The sequence below is a fragment of the Aquila chrysaetos genome, chromosome 19 (genome assembly GCF_900496995.4).
Source record: "Aquila chrysaetos chrysaetos chromosome 19, bAquChr1.4, whole genome shotgun sequence".
NCBI classification, from domain to species: Eukaryota; Metazoa; Chordata; class Aves; order Accipitriformes; family Accipitridae; genus Aquila; species Aquila chrysaetos.
In genome coordinates this window covers 9,229,569-9,245,966 of record NC_044022.1, presented here as the reverse complement: position 1 = coordinate 9,245,966, position 16,398 = coordinate 9,229,569, and the positions used below count along the sequence as shown (strand labels likewise).

Sequence of the window (16,398 nt, the reverse complement as noted above, 5' to 3'; positions counted from 1 at the left end):
CACGTCGCTGAATCGGTCCCCAGCCCGCATGCCTCCCCACTCCCAGGAGGCGGGACACGAGGCAGCCCCCAGCATGAAGGGGACCTCTGGCCCCGGGTGCTGCTCCTGGCCCCCAGCGCCTCTGTGCCCCACTCCTCCCCGCCATCGCTGAGCAGCACCCAGCCCCACGGAGAGACATGTCTGATCCCCCAGAGGGATTACAGATAAGCAGCATGAAGCAGAGACCTGCTGCAGAGTGTGTAGCAGACAGCGGGCCGTTTGTGCGAGCTAAGGTGACCCTTCAGCTCCATCCTGAGTATCAGGGTAATCGCATCCTCCAAGACGTGTTCTGGCACACAGGCACCCCCAGCCTCACACCCGAGGCCCCTGCTCCACCATCTCCCCAGCTCCTCTCCATCCCCTGCAAGCAGGAGGAGCTCAGGCTCGCCAGCCAGGAGCATCCCATGCCTTGCGCTGGAGAGCAGGGCAGGAGCACCTTCGCCTGAGACCTGGGCCCACGCTGATGATGCCAAGGCGAGGATGGCACCCAGCGGGCGCCTGGCACTCAGTGCTGCCGCAAAATCTCCTCCTAGGGCTGCCGTCGGCCCTTTTGTGCAGCCCTTTTGTGTGCAAGGGCTTGGGAGCGCTGGATGGTGCTTTAAGAATGCTGAGCCCTCTTTTTAAAATTTACGGTGGAGAGGATAAATTTACATCAAAGGAGACAACTTCCAGAGGACTGGAGAATGTGAACATCTTTGCGAAAAGCTGTGTATAACTGCTGATTTTAAAGCAAATTCTAAATATCGCCTTGAGCATAAATATACAAGCCAATGTTGCAGCGTAATTGAAGAAGGAGAATAGTACATTATTTCAGATATGATGGTGAGACAACAGAAATAACAAGAATGACATTTAATATAAACTACTCTCGGGACAAAAGCAAGTGGATAAATACACTGTGTGAAAAGTGGTCTATTATACCTTAAATCCCTTTTCAGTGACACTGCTAAATCAGGATAATTAAAATCTAAAAGTTTTCTGGCTACAAAAGGTGATAAATACCTCATGACAGTTTAAATCCTACCTCCTTTTAAACAGATTTGCCTACTATCCTGCATTGTCTGGATCTTCACCCAGTGTCCCCAAAGCTCTTGAGACTCTTTCTACTTGCTGCACGCACTGGGTGTAATGCTGATACACCCAATAAAGCCTTTGCAGTTTGCTCGCTGACTGACAGAGCTTTCTGGCCCATATTAGCACTGCTGTTAAGTTAGCTAGCAGGGGGCAGAAGGAAAATAAATAGGCTTTGGAGACATCTCTGATGCCTCAGGGCAAGCAGCCAGGAGCAAATAAATACAGCTGAGGAGCACAAGAAAGGGTATTTACTTTTCCTTTTAAATATATATATGAAAGGGTTCGTTGCTGTGAAGGGGAAGCAGGGGAAGGGGAAGAACTAGTAAGCGCAGTTTCAGAAGGCAGACTGCTCATCTCTCGATTGCAAATGTTGTCCTTTATGGGCTTTATGAGGCCATTTGTCAGCATAAATGTGACTGTCCCAGAAAAATCAGGAAGTGAACTTATGGAGCTGGGAAACCCAAGGCCCTTCTTTCTGCCCCACTTGATAATTTGGAACAGATGATCAATGCCATTTTGCACAAACTAGTTGTCATTTTACTAGAGAAACCACAGAGGGAAAAACCCTGATGTGTTAAACCAGAGTGAACTCAGCCAAAGTAATAGCCCCATTAATCACACAACATGTGAAATGTAGTTTTTATAATTGCCATTGAAAAGTCATAGAGCTCCTTGCAAGTGGTTCTCTCTTGACATAAATAAAAAACCTCGAGACGGCGCATAAGGAAAAGCTTCCTCACAGTCAGAACAATCCTTCGAGGGGGTTGGGTGTTTGATTGATACACAGGCTACAGCTTAATTTATTTAGCTTGTTTGATTTTATTGCTAATCTTATGATAGGCTTCTAATGAAAAAGGCCTTATGCTACGAAGATGCGGTGAAAAAATGTAGTATATTACTTGGGCAAATAATTCTGCAGGCAAGATTTTACATCTTTTGGATGGCTTTCATTCTTTTTCCACTTGAAATAAAAATGTAAAGAGGAGGAGACGGTTGGTTGTAATACATACAAAAGAACACAAAGCTGAAACCTAACCAGCTCCTCCGTCTGCTCATCTCAAACAAAATATTCTCTTCCAATACTACCATTTTCCTGTTTTTTCTGTACACAAAATGAGGAACTGCAAATGACACCCATAAAACGGGTAAAAATGAAGCACATCATAATAAGGACTTGCAGTTGTAATATAGCACAGTCTCTTGATTTTTGGTGCAGACTGAGGGAGACAATCTGCAATAAAATCCTAATTTTAACTCACATCTTATCCTTTTCACCTTGCAGTCCCTCCATCAACTCCAGACCTACCTTAATTGGACAGACTGCTGGATCCTGAGCTCAGGCCAGAGCCCCAGCCCTGGTGTAAATGGGATGACTGAGCCATAACAAGATGGCAAGACAGAAATTGCTGTGCCTGGGAAATACCAAGCTAGCAGAATAAGCCCCTGGATGCATTAAAAGCCTGTATAAATTAGAGATAATGAATGCTAGAGAAGACAAATTCTAAGGTTACTCCAAGTTTTGCTGGGGGTCTCCAGAAGCCCCAGGGAAGCACAGGAGTGGCATTTTGGTCATATTCGACTCTTTACACTCAGAGTTGTGGTAAGGAGAGACTTGTCAGATTCCATGCAATGAGATAAACATATGCAACATGAGTAAGACATTTAAAAAAATCTTGGTACCCAAACAGCAGACTGACAGGCCAGTTAAAAAGCTGTCATCCAGGAGCTTCAATGACCATCAGTGTTGGTTGGAGCCACATTGCGAAACAATGAGAGAAACAGAATAAGGGAGCCAGAATTCTTGTCCCTGGCACTGATTCATTACTACACCTAAGGCACTACTGTGTCTGGTTTAGAGCAAAGGGAGCCAGCTGAGGCAGTACTTGATCTACTAGGAATTGCTGCATCTACTTGGTGCACTACCCTGCATTATCATAAGTCCTGTAAAAGCCTTTTTCCAAAACAGTTTCAGGACATTGCTTAAATTGGGTGCGTTCAGATTCTGTGCAATCACTCAGTTATATCTCACATAACACTAGAAGTCCATGGATATTTAGAGTGTCTGATTTGGACACTTGAGAGCAGTGCTTGCACTTGTAATCTGGGGACACAGCTGATCATGCATGTTTGCACATTTTTAAAACAACTAACAAGCAGGTCAGTAGGTTTCCTGTTCACAATGAAGTATGCAAAAGGAGCTGTATCAAACTTTCACTTCTTGTGTCAAGATATCTCCTCTCGGGCATCAGCAAAATAGATTTAAAAGCAACTTCAAATGTGATGGATCCCTTACAGGGATGAGAGACTTATTCAAAACTTTTAAGGCACTTGATGATCTCTGGAGGTCTATATATTAACAAGGCACTTTTGCTTCATTTCAACAACACTGAATTGCTATGATAAAGGATTTAATTAATGTTCATATCCTAAAACTTGGAAACAGTGCAAGAGAAGATTTGATTTTTAAAAGTGACTACAAAAAGACTCATTAAAACTGGTGCAAGGACTTACGTTAATTCCCAGTTGTTGCAGGGCCATCAGAATTACATCATTTGCTGTATCAACATTGGTTACACTTAGGGTTTTTGACTGTGAACAGAAAAAAGGAGAAGGGGAAAGTGGCATTAAAAATTTGGATTTGCAAAGAGTATCTGAAGTGCAATAGCTCTGCATAATTCATTGTTGGAAAAATTGAGAGCATCCTGTTAAAATTTTACTTGATAAGTAAGTTATACTACATAGATAAAGATCCACCTGTCTGAGACCGAGGTTTGATTCCTCTGCTTTGTCACATACTTTCTGTATTTGCTCCCTGCTTCCCCAACAGCTCCAACAGAAGGAAGAGTGCCATGATTAGTGGGGATGAGACCTCCACATTAAATTATGCGAAAAGACACAGCCACTAACTGCACTTTAGACACTGCATAAGGGAAGTGTATGATTTGATTAATTTAAAAGCATGCAAGTTTCCTTTGAAAAAATGAAACATTTCAGTGAGTTTTTTCAGTGAAATAAGAGGTTCTTGTATCAATTGTTAATTGTTTCTGTCCTTTTCTACTGAAGATCTCCCTGGTAAGAAAATACTATATATAGGCTGTTCATCTCTATATCCTTTGCCACATTCTATATAGATTTCTCAAAGCTAGATTTGGCTTAGTACCAGAAGCACTTCCTCGTGGTAATCTTTCATCCAGTTAAAATGCTATGTCTCCAGCATCCTCCAGAATCTGCTGATCGGCAGTATGGAAAAGCATGGATCAGCAGAAACACTGCTTTCTAAATAGTTACAGCGACCAGCATGAAGTGCCAAGCTTTGTGTCGGAGGAAGTGCTGCCTTCCACAAGGCAGTCTTTCCAGAGTGAGATTTCAGCACCTGCTGCCTGGCACCAGTATTACTCCTCTACAGCTGGGCAATGCTCTGTACCTCAGCACCATGGGTTGCTCTTATGCAGGGCAGTGCATTTCAAACACTCCAGGATTAATGACTCCATCCTCAGCCCCGCTGGGATGTGGCAGCACCACTGCCATCATCTTGCAGAAGCAAGAACAAGTGGGGAAAGCATGTCCAGAGTGGTTTTGGCTTGCACCATCAAAGCCACGCTGGCCTCACTTCCAAGCTGACAGGCAGCTCCCACACATCAAGCACAAGTTACTAAGCCCTCTTTAGAGGCATGCTAGTTTGGCTCCGCTGACAAGACTACACAGCTTTGGATTGCAGCTGGTTCATGGTCAGCCTAAAGCCCTGGCAGAACAAATGCATGCCTGCGGCAGCAAACCGCCCAGGCATACCCAATGGCCCAAAGAAGGGAAGGTGGCAGAGCCGGGATGTAAATGTTCACTGCCAGTCCCAAGACAGTTTGCTATACCCTGCTACCCTGTGTAGCATACCAATTTTATACTGGCCATAGGATGTTCAGGTGAAACAACCCCTTGACATTTTGCATTTAGAAAAGATCTGAGCTGTACATTTGTGTAAGTCCCTGACGGTAACAAGCTGCCACGGCAATCAAAGGGAAGTAGTGAGAATACTGTATATCTTGCTTCAGGACATGTCTGAATGCTCATACCATAAAAAATTTAACATTTGCCTGAAGCAATGACATCTGGCTCTCAGGAGTAGGTCAGCACATTTGCATAAGTTTTGCTCTTGGCTAGAATATAATAAAATGGTTTGTGCCTTGTGTTCAGCCTTCCCTACCCTCCAAAAATGGAATAATTCTTGGGCATCTCCAGCTGCTGTAGCACGGGGACCACAGTGCCATAAGAACTATTTGCATCACAAAGTTTCCATCTGCTCCTCCTCTGTTTTATTACTGATAATAGCTAGACTACAGTGTGTTGCTTCTAGGACTGTCAGCATCAGGAAACTGTATTTGGCACATGAGCTAATTCTAGCTAAGGAGAAAAGACATTTAAAAAAAACCAACAACAAACCCTGGTACAAGAGTGCAACACCTGAGTGCATGTATGATTTATAGACATTTACATCTGAGCAGATCTTGATCTGCATTTGACCTATCACAGTTATTGTAATTGTTTATTAACATTTACCTTAGCAACCTGGCAATTCTAACTATTATTGTTTACCTTAATAACGATTTTCTGAAAAAAAGGCAGACTCCTTTATGCTTATGTCTATGCAAATACAGAATTCTAAGTGGAGAGTCACTGTTGCGCAAAGACCTCCAATGAAGTCTAACTTCTGTGAAAATTTCTTGTGTCCTTGCAAATGCTCTTTAGGCTTCTGAGCATGAAATACAAATCTTACAAGCACAGTTAGAAAGAGAAGACAAATGTATAAGAAGCAGAGGAAGAATGGATGGATTATCACTGAATGCTAGGCTATCCCTAGGGAACTGGATACGTACAAGAATTTAGTTTAAATTGGTTAAAAATTACTTAGTAAAAAAGGTGCAAATCATCCGATGGATGACCTTCCTTTACCAATTTACCTTGTGCCTATAAATTTACCAGCATCAGTTAGTTGATGAAAAACATGCTTGAGGCAATTTCAGAGTGTTCATATACACAGCTTTACTGACTTACAATCATTATAAACAATAAAACACATTGCAACTTTGCAGAATTGAATGAAGGCAGCTGTGGGTTTAGATCAGTTATCCAAGCAAAAAAAGGGTACATTGTACTGGCATTTCTGAAGATGCTTACGCATAAGTTCCGCTAGAGGTGTTTCTTGGGACTTCACACTGTACAGTCTTTAGTTTGCGTGCCAGAACCAGTATTTCTTACCAAGCACACTGTCTTTAAAACAGAACTCATATATTAAACACAGGAAACAAACATTTCAGGGCTGCATACACCAAGCCTTTTAAAAAGGCTAGATCCTTACAGGAGGTTGCAAACCAAAGGAACCCTCCCAATATCCAAAGGATTTACAGGTGACTAGCCCTCAGAGGTGATGTGGATTTAGACTCCCATTTAGGTCAAAAGCACTTACATATGCACAAGTACCCACATCCTTTGCAATTATCTTCAGAGGAATGCTTTTAGGATAGTCTTTTTCCTTCTCTTCTCTTATTCGACTGCAAAACAAGTACAAAACAAGTAAATTTTTAATATTGTAAACATAAACACAAGACAGAGATTTAAATAGCAATCAAGCAGTAACTGGATAAGAAGCAGATTTTTTGCAGATGTACTGCAGTAGAAAGATCTCTGAGGACAAGAAAGCATCCAGCAGTATCTGGAAGGGATGCTGACTGTGGCTCCCAGTAATGCCTGTTGTATTAAAGTTCATTGTACAAATCAGAGTAAGCAGCAGAGAAACTGGATTTAAAAAATCAAGCTAAAACTACCCATCATTGTGATGCCTCAGTCTGCACTACAGGCTCCTACTGGAATCAGTTACACCCCATTGTACGGACCAGTTCAAAGGACTGAACAGAAGAGTGAATTAGAAACCATCCCCAGCAAGGATGATTCAAACAACCCCAAGAACTCTGAAGAATCAGATAAAGACACAAACTTCAACCAGCAGAACTAGGTGACCAGAAAACAAAACCACCACTAGTAGTTTTCTGTTCACTGACTGAAATAAGACAGCTCTATTTACACAAACCCTCCCACCATTCCCTCCAGCTTGGGGTATATTTTGTAAGACCAAAATACAGCCAGCCATGAGCAGCAGATAGGTTAGAGCAGAGGTTCCTGAGCTGGGCTTGCTTGATGCCATCACCATGGAAAAAGCCCCAGGCTCAACTAGAGCGATGGTGGCAGAGGCTCCTACAACCGTGAAGGGAAGGGACCATGTGTGATAGGAATCGCTCCAGTTTTGTGCGGAGCCATGTGCAGACACAGGGAAGCGTTTCCCTCCTTGCGTAGTGATCGTTGCATGAATGGCACATACCATCTTCTGCAGGGAGAAGACATGAGATCGTTTTTTTCTTAATATCACTTTGAAAGAGCTTATCTATCATGATGGCATAGGCACCACAGCTTGGGAATCACTGGTCTAGATGACGGGCACTCTTTTCAGTGTCTTCAAAGACTGTGTAATAAAGTACCTTTGCAAAAAAGACAGCCATGTTTCCTTTTGTTCTGCAGACCTGCAAGAATTAGAGAAAAACAGGGACAAATCAGCCATCATTCTAATACCAAAGTAGCCCGTGTACAAACCACAGTGGAATGGACTGATTCTTGGTTGCAATTTCCATAAATACCTACAAAAACTAAAAGGCTTTTCAAAATTTGAATGAAAAATCTATTTCCCTGTAAAATAAACTAAAAAGCCTGCCACGGGGATCCAAAGGCCCAGTTACCAGTTTTTATCACAGAAGTTAAAGCTTTACCAGTGAATTCAGTAGGCAATGGTTTGAGTTCTTAAACTAATGTCCAAATAGGAGGGCACTTTAAAATAAGGGCTTAATTCAAAAGTTTAAAGGTATTTCCTCAGGTACATAGACTTCTTTCCACTTTCACTGTTCTAATTCTCTTCTTATTTATTACTTGGTTTATCACCACATCACGAAGTACACATAAGCCACAATGAAAAAAGGTCCCATTGTACTTAGTAGGGTTTAACTTTGGACATTTTAAGGTTTATCTCATTTATCTTTATCTCATTTATACAATTTCAAGGATACAAAACTGTCCAGTTAAATGTAGCTAATAATAGGATAATGCAAGGAATCTAACCTAATTTTGCTTCAACTTTCTTGATTTAAATCCTGTCCCAGATGGGAGTAACTGCTATTCCCACTGCTGCTTCTGCAGATCAAGTTCTTCAAATTTTCAAAGCAGGCATTTAGGGAACTACAAGCCTTCTGAATGATGCTGTGAGGGTAATGCACTTTATATACATTAAAAACGTGATTCTGCTTTGACTGCTTCAATTCTGTTGGATATGCATCTACAGACTCATGCATGGCATTTTAGATTTTTCTGTGTACCACCAGACATAAAATAATTTCACTTCCATAAAATCTGACTCTGTTTTTATTGAAGCTATTGCTTTCATATCCAACTACTTTCTGATAGCTATAAAGGATCATGTACTGTCTCCAAATCAAAGCTCATGTTTGTTGGCAAGAGTTCAATTGAAAATCAATAGAAAATTTCAGCTTTGTTTCAGGACTATTAAGTGAAAAAAACATAAACAGCACAACCAGCTCAATAGAGAGCAGTTTGTGCACAGCATTCTCTTTGGGTATGTTCAATGTGACATACCAATTAAGCTGCATGCGTCAGCTTTTGCTCTCTGTTGGTAAAGAGGAAAATGTATTTTTCAAGACCCAGCCAAATTATTGTGGCTAAGCAGCTGGGATTTCAGGGGGATGGTGCCCTCCCTTATCCAAAGTGACGACAGAGCCCTCCTGCTGAGACTAAAATTAGTCTAATCACTGAAATTACCTCTACAGCCCTTATGTGTTCTACAGTCAATGCTGCAAAGACAGACCAAAAATCTTTCTCTCTATTAAAATTCAGAGATTCTGCTTTAAGAGGAATTTTGACATTTTCTCTGGCACAATTAAACTAAAAAGATAAATAGGACAAGGTCAGTATTTCACTGTACGTTTCCTGCTACTTCCAATCCAAGCTCTTCTGTTTAAAAGTGTCCTACAAGAGTCTCTTTGATCCTTTCATTAGCTTGGCTGTTTACTATTTGTAGTTCATCCCATTAATTAGCCAAGATGTTTGTCAAGTTATACTAAAAAAAAAAGAATTTCCACTGAGCAAGTCTGCAACACAGACACTGCTTTGCCAAATCATGTATTTTCTCAAATTCTTAAGTGATAAGCAAGTATCACTGCCACATTTGCAGAGAGACAGAAGGGTGACTTGCTCACAGCAGAAGGCATCGGTTTAAGAATCAGTAAGTACATGCTTCTCACATTCACTAGTGCTGAAATGAATCTGTGACAGTCTCGTTACCTGTCACCCTACAAATATTTAAGTAACTTAGTAAATAAAACATACCTCAGTTCTTACCTGAAATTTGCCACACAGTTTGTGGTGGGCCAGCCCAAAACAAAGGACCTCTCTGGGTCTGTGCTGCCTTCACAGACTTCTTCTGTACAAAATGCTGTCCACATCTCACAGAGACGTGCTTGGCACTTTAGTTTGAAATGAGAGTGCGACCTGCTGGCAGAAATTCACAGGTATGTCACACACATGAAAACAGAGCAAGGCAGGTTAAACAACTCAGAGTTTCTTCTTCCTTCAGGCACATGTGAAGCTTGCATTGGAGCTGATGGAAGAAGCACTTCTGCTTTAGTTAAAGAAAACAATGTTTTACTTGGGTTGCATATAAAAACATATCAATTTCTGGTCTAAATGGGATCAACAGATATCTTATATGCGGGATAAATAGGTTGCTTGTGGCATCCCTGGACATCCCCCTTCTTCAGGGAAAACTGCCCATGTCTAGAGCTCCCCTCCAAATCTCACCATGAGGCAAAGATTGCGACTTGTGTTGGACTCTTCTTTCAGTGACTTTAGGGCCATTGAGGAGTTAACAGTATAGTTGGATTGCTTAGCCACAGAGTCAACAACTATGGTGAGTTTAAGTAGTGACAACTAGGCCAGAGCAAATGAAGCAATCCTGAAGAAAGAACAAGCAGAAAACTGCCATTTGTGTTAATTACAGCACAGGTCACATACAGCCTCCACGAAGTAGCTGCATGGTAGCTTTAGGCCCACACCACTTGGAGAATGAGCCAGGATTTTGTGCATTCTGAAAATATCTACTCATCTACAAGGAAGATACATAATTTCCCCAATTTTTTTAAAATTTGGCCCTTCCTGTATTTTATCCTACTGAACATTAGAGTACAGTAAAGGTCAAATTTACAGAATTTCATATTTTAATTTCAACTCTTTTCTTCCACTTAATTTCTCATAATAAGTCTCCTTCATTTGTAGGATCAGTGGGCACCAGTGCAATGTAAGAAACAAGTAAAATCTCACAAAGTCAGTCCAGCTCTGTAGTAATGCAACAGCCACTCATTTCAAGCCTTGCAGACTGAATTACCTGAGCTATGGTTCTCCTGGGCCAGCAGGGAAAGGCTGGAGGAAAAGCGTTCCCTCCGAAAATGTTTTTCCCTTCTAATCCAAGGACTGCAAACAAGAGCATGTCAGCTCATCACTGTGTTGCAAATGTGGATGGGGACAGTGCCAGGCATCATGGTGATTAGTGCTCTATAAATAAATATGCCAGGTAAGGAGTTTCTTAGAGCTTTGATACACATGGACTACCTTCTCTGAGATTAGTCTCATATACTAGGTATTTGATTTAGGACAGACTGAACTAATACAGTCTGAAACATGAAAGTACTTGAACCTTGTGGCTTTAAAGAGGACATAGATGAACTTGAAGTACCCTGACTCATCTGAGGTTTCCAGCTGACATTGTGCTAACAGGTGTAATGGGGTAGTGCACCACTAATAACCCAGCAGTGCTTACAGTGGTGGGCCAGAAAGGACCATCAGTGCATATCACACCTGGCAAAAAGGTGCACTTCAATTAGATTGCCATAAAATACTGTAAAATACCATCTCAAGTTCATGTATTTTTTAAACTGAAAGCTAAACCCTATGGTCAGCTAAACTAAGCTGACCATGGTGTTTACTGGTCAGCTGTACATTTCACCTCTCTATCACATTTTGCTAGCCCATCAAAAGTAGAGGAGAACATTTCAACATGCTCGTCAATAAAATCAGTTTGTGATGCAACAACTAAGATCTGTCAAGAATAGAGAAATAACTGTAACTGACTGACCACAGAATGAACTGTGAAAATGCAGATTTACAAAAAAATACAGCTATGAATTCTAATGTAGATGTTAATAAATGGATGCCTGGTCTGACTCCACTGAATCAATCTGTTGACCTTCCCTTTCTCCTCAATTTCTCTTTCCCATTACCCAGTACAGTGAACTCTCTACATGCTGTTTCACTTTTTTAACATTTGCAGTTCATAAAGCCAGACCCCTACAGTGCCAGTAGCGGGTGTCAGCAGGGTGTTGGCAGAAGCACAAAGATGTTCTCCAATCATGCTTGATGTATATTCTAACCCCGTTTGCCATGACTAGTCACAGCTCTCAGCTATTATCAGTATTCAAGTGGCCTGGTTTCCAGACGCACTGAAACAGTAGCCTCCATTAACATCTAAAGAGCCTGAAGTATAATTTTATCTCTACCTGCCATGTCCTTTATGCAATCCATGGGTTCTCAGCATTTGTGAAATGTGGGTCTTCCATTTAAGTGCCAAAGTGTTAGCTCTAGAAATGAATGTATCATCACTGACTAATGAAGCAGCATGACTGAACATTTGAAAAATGGGAAGAGTAACAATCTCACCAAGATTTTTTTTTTAAGGAAGTAAGTCTCCTTGCAAGTGTTACACTGTAAATATCAGGCAGATCCAGAGTCCACTGAAATCAACAGAAAAATCATGAACATCAACGGTGTAGGTATTGACACACCCCAAACTGTGCCACTTCTGCAGACTAAACTCAGTTCCTTTTGCTTTCTGTAAGTGGCAATTGGATACCTTGCGGCCGTTAACAGATGGAAGATTAACTTCTCACTAGATTTGCTAATCTCCTTAATAGGACCCTCTGACAAAAGCATTAATGGATCTACTGTGAGATTGCTACTGTAATTCCATGTCTGCACTCAACCATTAATTTCTATGTCCAGCCACCTTGGGAAAATAACCTTAAAATGCATGTATTACAAAGGAGAAAGAGGAAGACATTTCTCTGTGCCTCCCACACAAAAACTTATGTGAGAAGCCTTGATCATTGAACTGACAGATCCTTGAAATATTTCCTCTGCTAAATAAAACCACACACTCTCTGTAAGAAATCTAATCAATATATAGAAAACAGTGTAACATTGTACATACTTAACATTGGTTTAGTGAGAAAAACTCTTTCAATTAATTAATGTATGACTTAATCCTCACATGAAGACAGTAAAGGACAGGGCAGCAGAGAGAGAAGCACAGCATGTGAGTATTTTTCTTATTTTTTATAAGCTGGGCTAATGCATGATTTGAAAAGATAACAGTCTACATTTCAAAAATGATTAGAAAGTAGCAGAAAACGAACCCACAGGCACCTTGTCCAAAGTCATACACGGACTGGTTGTGGAGAGGACTTACCCCCCACAAATTTCCATGGGAGCAATGCCAATTTGCTGCCTTTAAGCATGAGCTCAGTGCTGTACAGGAGTTTACTCAACAAGCTCAGAGGCCACAAGATACTTGTTGCCCTCTTTAGGAAAAATTCATACCCGTTTGCTGATCATACAAAGTCTAATTACACATGAGCATCCTTTGTACCATGACTGGCTACCCACAGCTGAGCTGACACCAGTACAGCGCTGAGCTGTACCTAAGATATCTTAGGTGTTCACATGCCCCAAGCTGAAAAACTACTTAACACAAAAGAGTATTACAAATTTTTAACACCTTCACAAGGAATAATTCTGAAGTTAAATCAGATTCAACTGTATCATTAATTCTGTCCTGGTGACCTGCTGCCTTGACTGTGCCTCAGCTATTAAAAAGTCAGTAACAATCAATAGTCATAGCCACATAGCAATACACACCACTCAGGTTTTCCCTCTAGGAATCAGAGATGGTATTTTAGCATGAGATAGCTTTAAAAATGCTGATTTTTAAGTAGTATTCATTAGTGACAGCTCTGATCCTTTAATTGCTGACAGGGCAGCTGTAGAGAGAACATCCAATTAGTTCTTTAAAATAAATGAAGTAGTATCGCTCAAAATACTGTTTTTACCATTTCTAGCATAGACTTGCCCCCCTCCCTCTTTTTCACATGCAGAAGCACAATTTGTTCTCTTCCACCTTCTTCAAACATTGCAGACTCTTCACCACATTAAATCAAATGCTGTAAGAGATGTTATTACTCCCTGGGGACCAGATTTTGGAGTGGTTACACTGAGTAGTGCTTTCCTTTGCAAATAGTCCCATTGGGACCTAGCCAAACCTGCAGTAATATGCAGCTCAGTCTGGGATTGTAACATTGCTTCTGCTCAGCACGCTGAGCAGGGGATTCATCTCTCCTAACTTTAGTTTTCTACATTGTAGGAGCTAAGCTAGTGGACTATGCCCACTGAATAGCCAGTGGACAGAGTGAGAGACCCCCAAGAGCATGACTCCCCTCACCCACCGTCGACACTCTTTCAGGGCCAGGTGAGTTCGCTGCAGGAAGGTGCTGATTTTCCCTCAGTGACTATAAGAGGACCCTAGAAGCCTAGGTGAGTTGCAAATATTTAACATTTTAAAGCTTAACGTAGGTGAGGTGAATGCCACCCTAAACATGACACAAACATAAATAAATACAGTAACAATGCTATTACTGCTACTGCTGGTAGAATAGCAGGATTTCCCCTAAATATCCTGATGTTCACCAACCACTCGTAGTGGAATATGTTTTGGGTAAAATGTCCTCTGTGTTGTCACACCACATCAAATGAGAGAGTTCAGCTGGGGGGGTTATGTTTACCATGTGTGATTCAAACAGACACAGCTCAGATTTCTACAGAAAACACAGATTTATTCTGGCTTTTCCCAGAAGCATCTGAAACAACTGCTTAAGTGAAAAGACACATTGCAAAAGCCCAGGATTCACATCGAGATTACCCACCCTGTGAAACCACAAACACAGTGCCTAACAGAGAACGAAGCTGCATCAGGATTTTTTATTATTATTTCCCCATAACCCAAAACAACAAGTGGAAGCAACCTCTAAAACTGCCTTAAACCACAAATGCTGCACGAAGCTGGCATGCTAGACATAGCTTGTAAATCTGATTTAATTGTGAATGGTAGAGTGAATAATCAGATCTCAGCAGCAAGCCTGATTACACATGAACACTACCCAGACTGCTCAGCATCACCTCCCTTCCCCTTCGCCTTCCTCATGCTCTTCCTGGCACAGCACAACCTACAGAGACGGACACTGCAATGCCACCTGCAATCTCTATTTTTATACAGCTCCTCATCAGTGTTGTGTATCAAAGCAGCTTCCAGGTAAGCGTTAAGACCTCTAACCCCTCTGCGACACAGCCACCGGTGTTACGCACACCCCATAGGACTGAAGATGACCTGTCTAAAACACAACAGTCAGTTGAAAGCAGCACAACGGATGCAGTCAAGCACCGATGAGTCTTCTATGACACTGCGCTCCCCAAGCAGGGAAGATGATACAACACAAGCAATATATTCAAGAACACCTGATGCTTCTTTAAAATGTTGCGTCCTGGAATTCCTCTATGGCTATGGGGTTTCCAAAGGTGCCTGGAGAGGTCAGGCACCTAACATCCATTGACCAAATAAAAAGCTTCCTTATGATTTAGGGAAGATTAACTACTAAAAAAGCATTATGGAAATCCATGCTATGCTCCACTGAGAAAAAGGGCTGCTCTGTAGGAGCAGTGCCTGAGGTGCCATACTCACTTGGACTTGGCAACAACCAGAAGGTCTGTGAAGAGGAAAAGGTGTCGCTCCTGGGTTTGCAGACCTGTCTTCAGCTGCACGTGGCCGTCCAGGATGAACATTCGGTTGTGGCACATGAAGGACTGCACAAGAGGACATGCCTCTGGGCTGATGGGGGAGAAGCAGCCTTCCCTGCAAAATGAAATAAAGGGATTAAAGGCAAGCAAATCAGCCAATTGCCTGTGAGTGACAACCAGGCAGTGACTTCCCGTACCTGCTGCCAAAAGGCAATTTATTTGACCACATTTCAGTGAAAGGTGAGAGGGACAATGAAGATAATTCAGCAGTCTGATTCTGACACAAAATCTGTTAAGGACTGTCCTCGCTGAGTCTTTTACAGCCCAAGCACAGGGCTAGCATTTAACAAATTACAATAATTTAAATATAACCCTCTCCATTTTGTTTATTTGTATTTGTCTCCCTTTGTATTGAAGTCTTAGAGAAAATACTGCACTTTCTGTAGGCTCTCCATAAAGAGAGAGGAGACATATGCATGATGAATGGGTAACTGCACACCCACCTTGGTCAGAAGAGGACTCATATTCAGGGTTAAAAGCAATTTACAGAAATTATTCAGAACCAAGGACAAACATAAGGTGCAACTGAACCTTGCTAGAGAGAGACCATGTACTAGATGCAACATGGGAAGAGGCTGCTCAGCCTCTCTCTCTCCCAGCACATGACCCACAAGAATTGAAGTAAGCTCCTGTTGCAGGGTTTGGTTGTGTGACTGGACCACAGCTATGCTCTTCTGTGGCTGTGGTATGTAGGGGCTGCTGGATAATACAAACCCAGGTCTACAGGGGAAAGATCAGGCTCCCTCCTGGAAGACACTGATCTTTTCTAAGGAGGTATCAGGTAGGTTGCAGTCCAAGGTTACTGATGGTGGAGACATGATTCCCTCAACCCCTCCTGATCTAACTGTTCTACATAAAGTAGTTGAATAGTTATTGAGGCAGAAACTAGAGTTTCTCTAACACGATGGTCAGCTAACTCACCCAGACAGGATATCCCTGGCTTCTGAACCCTGCCCTAACAAATGTCTATTTATATGGGGACGAACTGAATGAATGCGAGGGTCTGAGGGGAGGACACTCCTCCTCTAGGGCTCTCTAGAAGTTGGTTGCAAGTCAGGCTCTCCCTTGGAAAGCCAGAGACATGGCTTCAAATTCTTCCAGGCAGGTAAGAGAACTGAACCTGGGTCTCCTACACCCTTGTGTACCTTAAGTAATGAATTTCTGGATTAAGGCCAGGACCCATCAGTATCTTTGCTCATGATTTTTAAATGCAACTTTTCA

General features: G+C 41.9%; 1 protein-coding gene across 1 annotated transcript in view; it reads right to left on the bottom strand.

Annotated features, from left to right (window-relative positions):
• ARHGAP20 (Rho GTPase activating protein 20) overlaps positions 1-16,398 on the bottom strand; it is a 62,547-nt gene that overhangs the window by 17,172 nt on the left and 28,977 nt on the right. Inside the window, 5 exon segments of the mRNA XM_030042886.2 lie at positions 3,625-3,702; positions 6,572-6,656; positions 7,638-7,679; positions 9,562-9,711; positions 15,062-15,232. Coding sequence (XP_029898746.1) covers positions 3,625-3,702; positions 6,572-6,656; positions 7,638-7,679; positions 9,562-9,711; positions 15,062-15,232 — 526 coding nt within the window.